General features: G+C 58.7%; 1 protein-coding gene across 7 annotated transcripts in view; it reads right to left on the bottom strand.

Moving 5' to 3' along the window:
- The window catches only part of AP1B1 (adaptor related protein complex 1 subunit beta 1), a 29295-nt gene extending 16396 nt beyond the window's left edge, over positions 1 to 12899 (bottom strand). For 3 of the 7 annotated variants that reach the window (XM_072936171.1, XM_072936175.1, XM_072936176.1), the window contains exons 1-4: positions 9776 to 9824; positions 3180 to 3387; positions 1987 to 2049; positions 415 to 520 (exon numbers count right to left, since the gene is read on the bottom strand). In XM_072936171.1, coding sequence (XP_072792272.1) covers positions 415 to 520; positions 1987 to 2023 — 143 coding nt within the window. In that variant the 5' untranslated portion in view covers positions 2024 to 2049; positions 3180 to 3387; positions 9776 to 9824. Of the gene's footprint in view, positions 1 to 414; positions 521 to 1986; positions 2050 to 2425; positions 2449 to 3179; positions 3388 to 9775; positions 9846 to 12880 lie in introns of those variants that run through there. The other 4 variants (XM_072936173.1, XM_072936177.1, XM_072936172.1 and 1 more) reach the window with 3 other exon arrangements.
- Positions 12900 to 12956: the final 57 nt, after the last annotated feature.

Genomic DNA, 12956 nt, shown 5'->3' with positions numbered 1-12956 from the left:
ATTACAGCAAAAGCCAGGAGAGCCCCCACCTGCCAGGCAGCCACGTGGACACAAATGCACTGCAGGAGGCAGAGCTGCAGCCAGGACACACCTGGGTGAATCCCGAGGGGAAAAGCAGCATGGAAACCCCCTTGGAAGCAACAGGGGGAAAGGGAACCCAAAATCCAGCTGGGTTTTCTTGGGCACATGGGAGACCAGCACGAAGGAGAACTTTAGGGTAAATTTCAGGAAAAGGTTCTTCCCCCAGAGGTGCTGGCACTGCCCAGGGAATGGGCACGGCCCCGAGGCTGCCAGAGCTCCAGGAGGGTTTGGAAAACCCTCCCAGGGATGCCCAGGGTGGGATTGTTGGGGGTTTGGGAAGGGACAGGAGTGGGAGTGGATGATCCAGTGGGTCCCTTCCCACTCAGGACACACCTGACATCCTTGCCCACAGTCATGGATGCAATCACTTTCTTCACAGCCTCCTTCTTCTTCTCCTTCTTGTCACTGTTCAGCTCAGCCTTCAGCTCAAATATCTCCCCTGGAAAAATGGGAAAAGTGGAAACCGAGGGATCAGTGGGAAGGGTCCCCCACCCCTCTGCTGGGTGAGCACAGCTCCCACCTGCTGCGTGACAGGGTTCCTTTGCCACCCCTGAAAAGAGGGATTTACCTTCCCAAACCCCTCACTGAGGCCGGGGCTGCTCTGGGGGCTCAACTCTCATCCAGAGGAATGGAAAACATTCATCTCCTGCTGAAGCCTTGTGTCTCCTCCAGCCCCACAGGGATGGGAGATGCTGCAGGAGCCCCCCACAGGCACTGGATGGGGTCATCCAGAGGCTATTTCTGGCTGTGAGGGGGTTATCCCAGCCCCATGAGGCCCTACCCTTCCCAGGCATGATGGCAGGTGGATTTTGGGCACTGCTGCTCAAGGCTGTATGAAGAAGGGTGGCTGTGGGAATCCAGGGCTTCCCTCTGGCTGCCCTGGCAGGTCTGGGACCCTGGCAGGGGTCAGGAACCCCCCTGGACAGAGCCCCAGAGACACTGGCTGTGATCTCTGTCCATGGAAAAGAGTTTTCAATCTTACAGGATCAATTACAAGCTTTGAGTGTTTGATAAGAGTAGTAATTAAGTGTGGCACGGGTGCAAAAGTAAAATTTTAGAATTCTAGATTAGGGCTCCAAAGGGGACAAGATGGAGGAAATTGGGTGTGCCTTGTCCTTTTTCTCCTTCTTCATGCCCTCCATGTTTCACTGTGGTGTTGGCATTTTTCTGTTGGTTCAGGCTGGGGACACACTGTCCAACGTAGGTGACAGATATTGGCACGTTATTGTAAATCCAGCACAGGGAGTTTGTGGTATTTAATGTTTGTAACATCCCACTGAGGGCAGAGCCCCACACGCTGCCCTGCAGGACAGAGCTGTGGCAGGGCAGCAGAACATGTTAGAGATAAACAGAATAAACAGCCTTGAAACAGCACAGACCAATTATGGCTTCTGCTTTGGCAGAGTGGCTGAGAGACAGAGACTTTCTACGATCTCAGAATCATCAATAGCACAGATTCCAACAGGTGGCTCCCAAATCCCTCCCTGCCTGTGGCAGCAACCCCCCAGCCCAGGGCACCATCCCCTGCCCTCCTGAAGCCACGCTGAGCTCCTTACTCCCCTCTGGGCTGGCAGATTGAAGAGGAAGATGCCACACAGCTTCTCTCCACATTAATTCCTTGCTCTGGAGAGTGCTTAAGGCCCCGAGCACTGCCCAGGGGAGCTCCTGAGCTGCTAAAGCTGATCACCAGCTGCCACCAGCCCTGGCTGGGCTCAGGGGGTTGGGGACAAGGTGTCCTGACCCCACAGCAGCTGCTCCAGAGCAAGGAGCAGGGTGGGGTGTCAGCCACAGGGACTCAGGGCATTCCCACGGGAGCTTCCCAACCCTCCCCACCTGGTTTATAGAGGAGTAAGAACCAGCTGGTGATTTTGGGATGAACTGGGATATTCCTGCTCCTTGCCTTACCTTTCTTGGTGGTGGTGAAGTACTTGGAGTCCGTCATGGTGGTCTCCAGCCAGCAGCACGGCCCTGGAGAGGCAGAGCACAGAGGTTCAGGGCTGATAATCTCCTTGCAGGGATTGTTATGGAGAGTTCCAGAAAGGAAAAACACCAGGAGAGGGAAAGAGTTTGGGATCCCATGGGAAGAGTCACAAGGAGAAGCCCAATCCCTAAGGGAGGGTGAACACCTCCCAGCTCTGTGATGATGGGGAATCAGGTGGTTCTCCACAGAGGATGTGGAGGAGGAAAGGAGTCACTGAAGATTCCAGAGCTGCAGCCCTGCCTTTGCTCATCCCATCCCTCACAGAGCCAGGCAGCAGGGGCTCAGTGATCCCCCCTGGATTGGCCTTTCCTCATCCAAAAAACACTTTCTCAAGGAAAACTCACACCCAGCCCTCCCTCTCACCTACACAGGGAGCAGCTCCGGGCTGGGGACAGAGCCAAACCCGAGGCTCAGCTCAACGGGACGGCGCAGCCGAGGGGCACGGATCTGCAGATCAAAGGGAGCCTCTTCCACAAACCAGCCCTGCTCCAGCTGGGTTGCTGTAAATTCCAAGGCTGTGAGGTTTCAGCCCAGCACTTGAGGCTCCATTATATAATTCAGGCAGTTTAGGGCAGATTTAGGGCTTGGCAGGCTGAGGAAGGAGACATGCAGCCCTTCAGAAAGGTCAGTGGGGATCTGGCTTTTATGGCTGGTTTTCCCATCTTTCCTTCAACAGGGAAGGAACCAGAGGCTTGTCCTTGAAAGCCTGCAGTGGCCTTGCTGCTTCAGAGGGGCAGGAATACAGGAAGCAAAGCCAAGTGAAAAAAAAAAAAGAGATTAAAAAAAGAGCTTGCGTATGGGTTTAAAATGCAAATGAGCATCTTGAAAGCCAAACGCAGCAGGAGCACAGAGGAACTGTGTCCTCTGTTCCCTGTCCAAGCTGGAGAGGGATCCCCAGCAGGGATAAAAGGAAAATCTGGATGAAATCTGGGGTTGAGCACGCTGGGCAGAGCACGCAGCTTGGCAGAGAAGGAGAGGGAAGGAGTTTGTGTGGGTTTGGGGCTGCGCTGGGGGCTGGCAGCATGAGCCTGGTGCTATTCCAGAGGGAGAAGCCCGGCACCACACTCCCACAGCCCTGCCCCTCGTGAGACAGGACACTCCTCCCTGTCTCAGTTACCTGGGGTTGATTCAGAGCCTTTTTTATCCCACTAAGTCGATGGCTCTCCAGGGAACAGCGGGAGCTCGGGGCTGCGCCACAGCTCTCTGCACCTCACTGCAGATCCTGTCCTGCCACACTGGGAGGAAGGAAGGAAGGAAAGAGGATTCACTGCAGTCCCTCGGATTCCAGGACCTGGCTCACACTCAGCCCTGCTCTGCAGAAGTGCCTGGAAAGCAAACCTGAAGCTGAGCAGGGAATTTGTGCAGGCAGCTCGCAGACACGAATCACGCCGGCCGCTTCCCTGCAGCTCCCTGCTCTGCCAGAGCCAGGGAAAGCACAGCCCCACTGAAAAACCCCACTGATTTCAGAGGCTGACACATCCATTCCCTCACTCCTTCAAGCCCTGCAGCAACCCCAAGAAGGAAAGCAGCTCCTGCAGCTCGGGAATCAAGGCGCAGCCCTCGCTCCTCACACCAACACAACCTCCCCCAGGGCAGGGAGCACCCCAGGGCCCAGAGCAGCGTGATGAGGGGACCCAAAGAGCTGCCAAACCCCAGAGCTCAGCACCCTGCCCCCTGTGTGTCCCCCAGGCTGTGCCAGGGTGACAAGGCAGGGCTGGCTGCCAGCCGCAGGTGAATTCCCACAGCTCAGCCCTTGGGCAGGGGCCAGTGCTGCTGCCTGCCTCTGATTTAGGGATGCAGAGCTGGGAGCTGGGAGAAGGTGTTTGCTCCCTCAGCTCCTGCAATTCCCACCCAGCTCTTTTCCACATTGATGTCTCAGTGAGAGGCTGAGTGGAGCAGCTCCTCACTCTCACTCACAAAAAGCGAGCAGCAAAGCCAAGGGTACCGACCACCCCTGACCTCGTGTTGGCTCAGATTTTACCCCATCTTCACACCAAACTTGTTTTAAGCTGGTCTGGCAAACAGGATTCAAGGATTTAAGTGTCAATAAGGATTTGGAAGCTGCTGGAGAGGAGCACCCAGAGCCCCCCCATAACCAGTTTGGGCTCCTCAGGACTGGTTTGTGGACAGGTTTTGGCAGTGGCACAAACCCAAAGCCTTTTATCCCGGATTTTATTCACTCCAGGGGACTCAAATCCACAGCTCCACACACACCAGAGCACTGCTGCTCTGCTGAGCCTCTCAAGCCCCCAGGTCAGGGACATGGCAGAGCTCAGACACCCCATTTTTCCCACTGCCAAGCCAGGAACTCCCAAATTCCACTACCTCGAGAAAATAAGAGGCTCCTAAACCCAAAATACAACAACAAACACATCCCTGGGCTCCCCACCGAGGTGGGTGCTGCCAGAGGGTCCTGGGAATGACACCAGCACCAAATGAGCCACTGCTGGTGCCACACTCTTCCTCTTATGGAGAGTGAAGGAAAACTCATTTCTTCTGCTACTTCTACTACCCTGTTTTAGGATAATTCCTCCATCCTTGAAGATGCTGCTGACCAAAGACTTTCACCACGGAATGGTTTGGGTGGGAAGGGACCTTAAAGCCCATCCAGTGCCACCCCCTGCCATGGGCAGGGACACCTTCCACCGTCCCAGGCTGCTCCAAACCCTGTCCTGGAACACTTCCAGGGATCCAGGGGCAGCCACAGCTTCTCTAGGAATTTCATCACACCTCTCTCCCAGGGAACAATTCCTCCCCAATATCCCATCCATCCCTGCCCTCTGTGTCCTGTCCCTCCATCCCTTGTCCCCAGTCCCTCTCCAGCTCTCCTGGAGCCCCTTCAGGCCCTGCAAGGGGCTCTGAGCTCTCCCTGGAGCTTCTCCTCTCCAGGTGAGCACCCCCAGCTCTCCCAGCCTGGCTCCAGAGCAGAGGGGCTCCAGCCCTTGCAGCATCTCCTCCTCTGGTCTCACTTTCAGCTTCCACCAGCACAGACCCAGGGCACAACCTGTGCCCAAGACATCCCAAATCCCTGCTTATCCCAGCCCACCACAGCCCCAGGTCCTTCCTGACCCTCTGACAGCCCAGCCCAGGAGTTCTCTGATCTGCCCAGCCTGACCCAGGCCTTGGGGAAAAGGGGGAAGGAAAAGAAGGGAAGGGGAAGGAAAAGAAGGGAAGGGGAAGGAAAAGAAGGGAAGGGGAAGGAAAAGAAGGGAAGGGGAAGGAAAAGAAGGCAAGGGGAAGGAAAAGAAGGCAAGGGGAAGGAAAAGAAGGCAAGGGGAAGGAAAAGAAGGCAAGGGGAAGGAAAAGAAGGCAAGGGGAAGGAAAAGAAGGGAAGGGGAAGGAAAAGAGGGAAGGGGAAAAGAAGGGGAGGGGAAAAGGAGGGAAGGGGAAAAGGAGGGAAGGGGAAAGGGAAGTTTCATCCCTGCACACACATTCCTGCTGCTCAGGGGGGACAGGCTGGCACCCAAAGCCAGGGAGAGCAGAAAGGAGCAGAACTCCAAGGACAGGCTCCTAGGAAAGGGCTGACCTGGAAAGCAGAGGGGCAGCTGGAGGGTAGTGGGGAAAGGCAACTCCCACAAGCAAACACCTCAGCTGGCAGTGAAGCTCCTGAGGGCCAGGGTGGCATAATTAGGGAAATTAAGGAAGACTAAAAGATGAATGGGTAACTGGAGCCGTGGGGAATCATGTAACTGTTCCCTGCTGGTGTGAGGCAGCTCCAGGGCACTGCAGAGGCCAGGCAGGGGGAGGTGGTGATGGGAATTAGTAAAGGTAAGAAGGCTTCCAGAAAGCTGTAAAAGCAGACCCCAGAAACAGAAAAAAACAAAAAAACTTAGAGCCGAGTTGTAGTTACAAAGTCTGAAAGGGGAGAAGTTTTAACAGTCCAGCAAGCAAGGGCATGAAACAATAGCCTGAGTCTTAAGCTTGGCTAAGACAGACCTTAAGACTACCAGAAAATATGCTTAGCAAGACAGTAGAAGGTTTTAGACTTAATAATAATGTACTGTGTGTTATCAATAGAAAGAAGACAAGCAAACACTGTGTGAAATAAGTATATGTGTACTTTTAGTAATTAGCTAGAATAATTATCTATAAACTTTAGCAATATGCTGTTCGCTAGAAGTTTTTAAAATATTCAGCAACAAAGAAATCTTCAGCTGCTACTAGCTGTACATAAGCTTTACCATCTTCCTATTGTCTCAACCATGTAATAAAGCTAATATTACAAATAAACTGATGAAATGTACCCCAACAGTCCCATCCTGATCATGAATGAAGGATAAAAATAAAATAAGCACACCAACAGAGCTCTGAGCACATCCCTGCCCCATGGACAGACCCCAGGAGCTGGCACAGGCACCAGCCAAGGGAGAGAAACACCCCAGGGTGCAAGGAGAGAGCCAGAGGCTGAGGATACACAGCCCAACAGCTCCAGAGCCTCGTGCTGAGCCCTCAGTTCTGTCCCTCCTCACTCACAGCAGTGTTTCCCATCCTACAGCCACAGCTCCCACCCCTGGGCTCATCCCACACCCCACAGCTCCCATCCCTGGGCTCATCCCACATCCCACAGCTCCCACCCCTGGGCTCATCCCACAGCTCCCATCCCTGGGCTCATCCCACAGCTCCCACAGCTCCCATCCCTGTGCAAATCCCACAGCTCCCACCCCTGGGCTCATCCCACAGCTCCCATCCCTGGGCTCATCCCACAGCTCCCATCTCCCTGTGCACATCCCACAGCTCCCACAGCTCCCATCTCCCTGTGCACATCCCACAACTCCCATCCCTGTGCTCATCCCACAGCTCCCATCCCTGTGCAAATCCCACAGCTCCCACAGCTCCCATCCCTGTGCACATCCCACAACTCCCATCCCTGTGCAAATCCCACAGCTCCCATCCCTGTGCACATCCCACAGCTCCCATCCCTGTGTAAATCCCTAAATCCCTGGGCTCATCCCACAGCTCCCATCCCTGTGTAAATCCCTAAATCCCTGGGCTCATCCCACAGCTCCCACAGCTCCCATCCCTGAGCTCATCCCACATCCCACAGCTCCCATCCCTGTGTACATCCCACAGCTCCCATCCCTGGGCTCATCCCACAGCTCCCATCCCTGGGCACATCCCACACCCCACAGCTCCCATCCCTGTGTACATCCCACAGCTCCCATCCCTGAGCTCATCCCACATCCCACAGCTCCCATCCCTGTGTACATCCCACAGCTCCCACCCCTGTGCAAATCCCACAGCTCCCATCCCTGTGCAAATCCCACAGCTCCCATCCCTGTGCAAATCCCACAGCTCCCACAGCTCCCATCCCTGTGCTCATCCCACAGCTCCCACAGCTCCCATCCCTGGGCACATCCCACAGCTCCCATCCCTGTGCAAATCCCACAGCTCCCATCCCTGTGCACATCCCACAGCTCCCACAGCTCCCATCCCTGGGCACATCCCACATCCCACAGCTCCCATCCCTGGGCTCATCCCACAGTTCCCATCCCTGGGCTCATCCCACAGCTCCCATCCCTGGGCTCATCCCACAGCTCCCACCCCTGGGCTCATCCCACAGCTCCCACAGCTCCCATCCCTGGGCACATCCCACAGCTCCCATCCCTGAGCTCATCCCACAGCTCCCACAGCTCCCATCCCTGTGCAAATCCCACAGTTCCCATCCCTGGGCTCATCCCACATCCCACAGTTCCCATCCCTGGGCTAATCCCACAGCTCCCACAGCTCCCATCCCTGTGCACATCCCACAGCTCCCATCCCTGGGCTCATCCCACATCCCACAGCTCCCACAGCTCCCATCCCTGGGCTCATCCCACATCCCACAGCTCCCATCCCTGGGCTCATCCCACCTCTGCCAGACCACCACAAACCCTCCCAGCAGCCCCACACACCTTCCCAGTAAGATATTTTTCCTCTCTCTGGCCTAACTGGAGCCAGTTTTTGCTCCAGCTCGGCCCTGCAGCAGCTCAGGGCTGTGACTCTGCTGCATCCCACCAGGACCATCCCCATCCTCTCACCAATCCTGTTTCTGACCAACCCATGGGCATTCCAAAAGGCCCCATCAAACAGGGGATAACTCAGATAACTCAGGGGTAGGAGCCAAACTCATTGTGCCATCAGCATGGTGCCCAAAGCAAACCCAAAAACTCCTTGGCAGATCCAAAGCAGTGGCACCAGCAAGCAATACATCCCATCAATCAATAATTGGGGAATAAACTCAAGGAAAAAGCAAAAAGGACAATGCTGAGGTGTCCCCTGCAGCACACACTGCCAGGATCCCACGGCCACAGAGCCCAAAGCACCGTGCTCTGAGAGCTGGGGGTGTTTTTAATCACCTTGAACAGGGCTGGCACCCACAGGGGCTCCCCCAAAACTCCAGCTGAGCGTCCTCAGGGACACCAAGGACTTTGTCCTGGCCACAGCATCAGGTTCCCGTGGCAGAGGGGATGTTCTCCTCCTGGGAAAGGCAGGGCACCTCCTGCCTTGGAATTCCCAGCCTGGCTTGATCCAAGCAAGGCCCAACACCTCTGGAAAGCCCCTTGGGGTGCCAAAGCCTGTTCAGCCTGGCAGTCTGACCCCACAAATGGGGGTGGGAGCCACAAACCACATCAGTCCAACTGCTCATCCAAGGCTTGTCCCATTTTCTGGCACCCCAGGAGAGAGCAGACACAAAACCCCTCTCGAGCCCCCAGTGCTGCTGGGGGAGGGACCCCGTCAGGTGCCAAAACTCCACACAAACACCTGCAACAACAACAGCAACACCTCCAACATGGCTCCTTCAGGCTGGAGCTGTCTCACAGCTCATTTTTATCCACTCTGGGGCTTTTCCCCCCAAAATCTCCACGGAGGAGGCAGCGAGCAGAGGATAGCAGCACAGCTGCCTCCTGTCTGCTCCATGCCCAGTTCCCAGCGTATCCCAGGCAGAGCCAGGACCTTTCCCTACAGGTGTGCCCCATGCTGAGGGGGTGAAGGGCTCACCCCGTGTCCCCCAGCCCGCCCAGGGGTCCTGTCCCCGGTGAGTGGCCGGGACACGGTGCCCGGGCTGGGGAGGGGACCATGGGGACACAGCCCGGGCTGGGGAGGGAACTACGGAGACAGAGTCTGGAAAGAGGAGGGGACCATGAGGACACAGCCCGGGCTGGGGAGGGGACCATGGGGACACAGGAGGGGACCATGGGGACACAGTCCGGGACACGGGGTCAGAACACAGACACAGCCCGGGGTCACAGCGGGGTCACAGCCGGTCCCGGAGGGGCACAGCTCAGGTCGGGGGGCCGGAGGGGCCCGAGCCCCGGCGGGGAGCCCGTCCCGGGGGCGCACGGGCAGAGCTCCGGGGAGGTGCCCGGAGCAGGAGCGGCTGCGGGGCCCGGTGTTTGCGGGGCCCGGCTCTGCCCCGGCCCGGTCCGTACCCGCTCTGCTCTGCCCGGCCCGGCCCGTACCCGCTCTGCCCGGCCCGGCCCGCCCCGTACCTGCTCTGCCCCGGCCCGGCCCGTACCCTCTCAGCCCGGCCCGGTCCGTACCCGTTCAGCTCAGCCCGGCCCGGTCCGTACCCGCTCTGCCCCAGCCCGGTCCGGTCCGTACCCGCTCAGCCCGGCCCGGTCTGTACCCGCTCAGCTCGGCCCGGCTCGGCCCGGCCCGGTCCGTACCCGCTCTGCCCCAGCCCGGCCCGGTCCGTACCCGCTCAGCTCTGCCCCAGCCGGGCCCGGTCCGTACCTGCTGCCGCCGCCGCCGCCACCGGAAGTGAGGAGCGGGGAGCGCTTCCGGGGCGGGGCGGGGCCTCCGCGGGTGGGCGGGGCTGGGGGCGGGGCCACGGCGGGAGGGGCGGGGCGGGAATGGGGAAACCGGGAACGGGAACAGGGAACAGGGAATGGGAACCGGGAACGGGACAGGGATGGGGACAGGGATGGGAACAGGGAACGGGACAGGGATGGGGACAGGGATGGGGACAGGGATGGGGACAGGGATGGGACAGGGATGGGACAGGGATGGGAACAGGGAACGGGACAGGGATGGGGACAGGGAACGGGAAGCAGGATGGGGACAGGGATGGGGACAGGGATAGGGACAGGGATGGGAACAGGGAATGGGAACTGGGATGAGAACAGGGAACGGGAAGCAGGATGGGGACAGGGATGGGGACAGGGAATGGGGACAGGGATGGGGACAGGGATGGGAACAGGGAATGGGGACAGGGATGGGGACAGGGAATGGGACAGGGAATGGGAACAGGGATGGGACAGGGATGGGACAGGGAATGGGACAGGGATGGGGACAGGACAGGGAATGGGAACAGGGAACGGGAATAGGGAACGGGACAGGGAATGGGGACAGGGAACGGGAATAGGGAACGGGACAGGGAATGGGGACAGGGAACGGGACAGGGATGGGAACAGGGATGGGGACAGGGATGGGGACAGGGATGGGAACAGGGAATGGGGAATGGGAGGGGGACAGGGGAGGGGAATAGGGAGTAGGAATGGGGAATGGGAATAGGGCAGGGGGACAGGGAACAGGGACAGGGGGTAGGGATGGGGACAGGGCATGGGGATAGGGAATGGGGATAGGGGAGGGGGACAGGGATGGGGACAGGGAATGGGGACAGGGGGCAGGGGTGGGGACAGGGCATAGGGATGGGGATAGAATATGGGGATAGGGACATGGGATGAGGACATGGGACAAGTACATGGGATGGGAACGGGGGATAGGGGATGGAGACATGGGATGGGGATAAGGGACAGGGACATGGCACGAGGATATGGGATGGGGATAAGGGACAGGGACATGGGATGAGGACAGGAATTGGGACAGAGGATGGGGTCATGGGATGAGGACATGGATGGGGAGCAGGGCGGGCTCGGGGTGGCCAGTGCCGCTGTCCCCGTGTCCCCAGCACCTCCCGGGGATGTGCCACCGCAGCCTGGCCGAGGCCGCTCCTCCTGGTGCATCCCGGCTGCTCCCGGCCCTGCCGCCATGGATTTATGGATAAGGGACGGGGTGGGACCTGCTCCCACAGGGACAGCGGGGACAGCAGGGAGCCAGGGAGCTGCCTGCTGATTGGCTGGGGAATTTCTGCTCCTGTGTGCTGATTGGCTGGGATCTATGGGCCCGTGTGCTGATTGGCTGGGATCTATGGACCCATGTGCTGATTGGCTGGGATCTATGGGCCCGTGTGCTGATTGGCTGGGATCTATGGGCCCGTGTGCTGATTGGCTGGGGAATCTCTGCTCCTGTGTGCTGATTGGCTAGGATCTATGGACTTGCGTGCTGATTGGCTGGGAATCTCTGCTCCTGTGTGCTGATTGGCTGGGATCTATGGACCCGTGTGCTGATTGGCTGAGATCTATGGACTTGCGTGCTGATTGGCTGGGAATCTCTGCTCCTGTGTGCTGATTGGCTGGGATCTAAGGACCGGTGTGCTGATTGGCTGGGATCTAGGGACCCCTGTGCTGATTCACTGGGATCTGTGCTCCTGCCTGCTGATTGGCTGGGGTGATGCCTATGGACCTGGTTGCTGATTGGGTGGGATCTAGGGACCTGTGTGCTGATTGGCTGGGATCTGTGCCTACGGGCCTGGTTGCTGATTGGCTGAGCTCTAGGGACCTATGTGTTGATTGGCTGGCTCTCTAGGCCTGGCTGCTGATTGGCTGAACTGTCAGTACCTGCCTACATCTTGATGTCTGTGTGTGCTGATTGGCTGGGCAGCAGCTGTGCTGATTGGCTGGGTGGCCTGTGACTGCTGATTGGCCATTGGCCCATATGGGCTGACTGGCCGAGCTGACTGTGAGTGCTGATTGGCTGGATGGTACCCAAATGCTGATTAGCTGGATGGTACCCGAATGCTGATTGGCTGGATGATACCCAAGTGCTGATTGGCTGGATGGTACCCAAGTGCTGATTGGCTGGGTGGTACCCAAGTGCTGATTGGCTGGGTGGTACCCGAGTGCTGATTGGCTGGATGGTACCCAAGTGCTGATTGGCTGGGTGGCCTGTGCATGGCCCGGTCCCAAGGGCAGGTTTTGGGGGTCACATCCCCCCCACCCCATCCCTGTCTCCATCCCCTTCCCCATCCCCATCCCAGGATGGCAGCCATGACCCTCCCACCCTCCCTGCATCCCGCAGGGTGTCCCCTGTTCCCTCAGGGGACCCTCCCGGCAGCCCCCCCCCAGCCAACAGGAGCCAGTGCCTGACCCCGGGGGGACACCAAGTGACGGCCACACCCCAGGGTCGCTGTCCCACCCTTGGAGGAGCTGTCTGTGCCACCCGGGGGTCCCCCCTTTCCCCTTCACACTGGGCTCCTGCTCTGTACTGGGTGCTCCCAGCTCCCTCCCCAGGGTCCCGCTCTCTATTCCTGGGGACCCCACTCTATTCCAGGTGTTCCTCTCTCTGCCCGGGGGGTTCACGGTCACACCAGGAGGTCCCCACTCCCCCTCCATGGGGTCCTGGCCCTGTCCTCCAGGGTCCCACCTCCCTTTCTGAAGGTCCCACCCTCTATTCCTCTTATCCCGCTCTCTGCTCGGAGGGTCCCTTCTCGCTTCAGGGCTCTCCTCTTCCCACGGGGTCTTCACTCTGTCCTGGGGTCTCCCTGCTCCTTTCCCGGGGCTCCCATTCTTTATCCCCAGAGATCCTCCTCCCTTCCCAGGGGATGTGTCCCCCTTGAGCAGCTCCCTCCTCCCTTCCCAGGGGTCCCACTCTCTATTCCCGGGGGTCCCGCTCCCTTCCCGGTGCTGTTTCCTGCTCCCGGGACCCGCTGTGCCCGAGGTCCCCGTTCTCCCACCGGGGCACAATCCGCTCCTTTCTGCCGCGGCTCCCGCTCCCCACCTGGGCGTGGCAGCCGGGTCCCCCCGCACCGCGGGGCTGCGGCGGCGGCGCGGGGCGGTGCCGGTGCCGGTGCCGG

This window comes from Taeniopygia guttata, chromosome 15, assembly GCF_048771995.1.
Source record: "Taeniopygia guttata chromosome 15, bTaeGut7.mat, whole genome shotgun sequence".
NCBI classification, from domain to species: domain Eukaryota; kingdom Metazoa; phylum Chordata; class Aves; order Passeriformes; family Estrildidae; genus Taeniopygia; species Taeniopygia guttata.
Note: the sequence above shows the minus strand (reverse complement) of the source record. Positions and strands in the feature narration are given on the sequence as shown.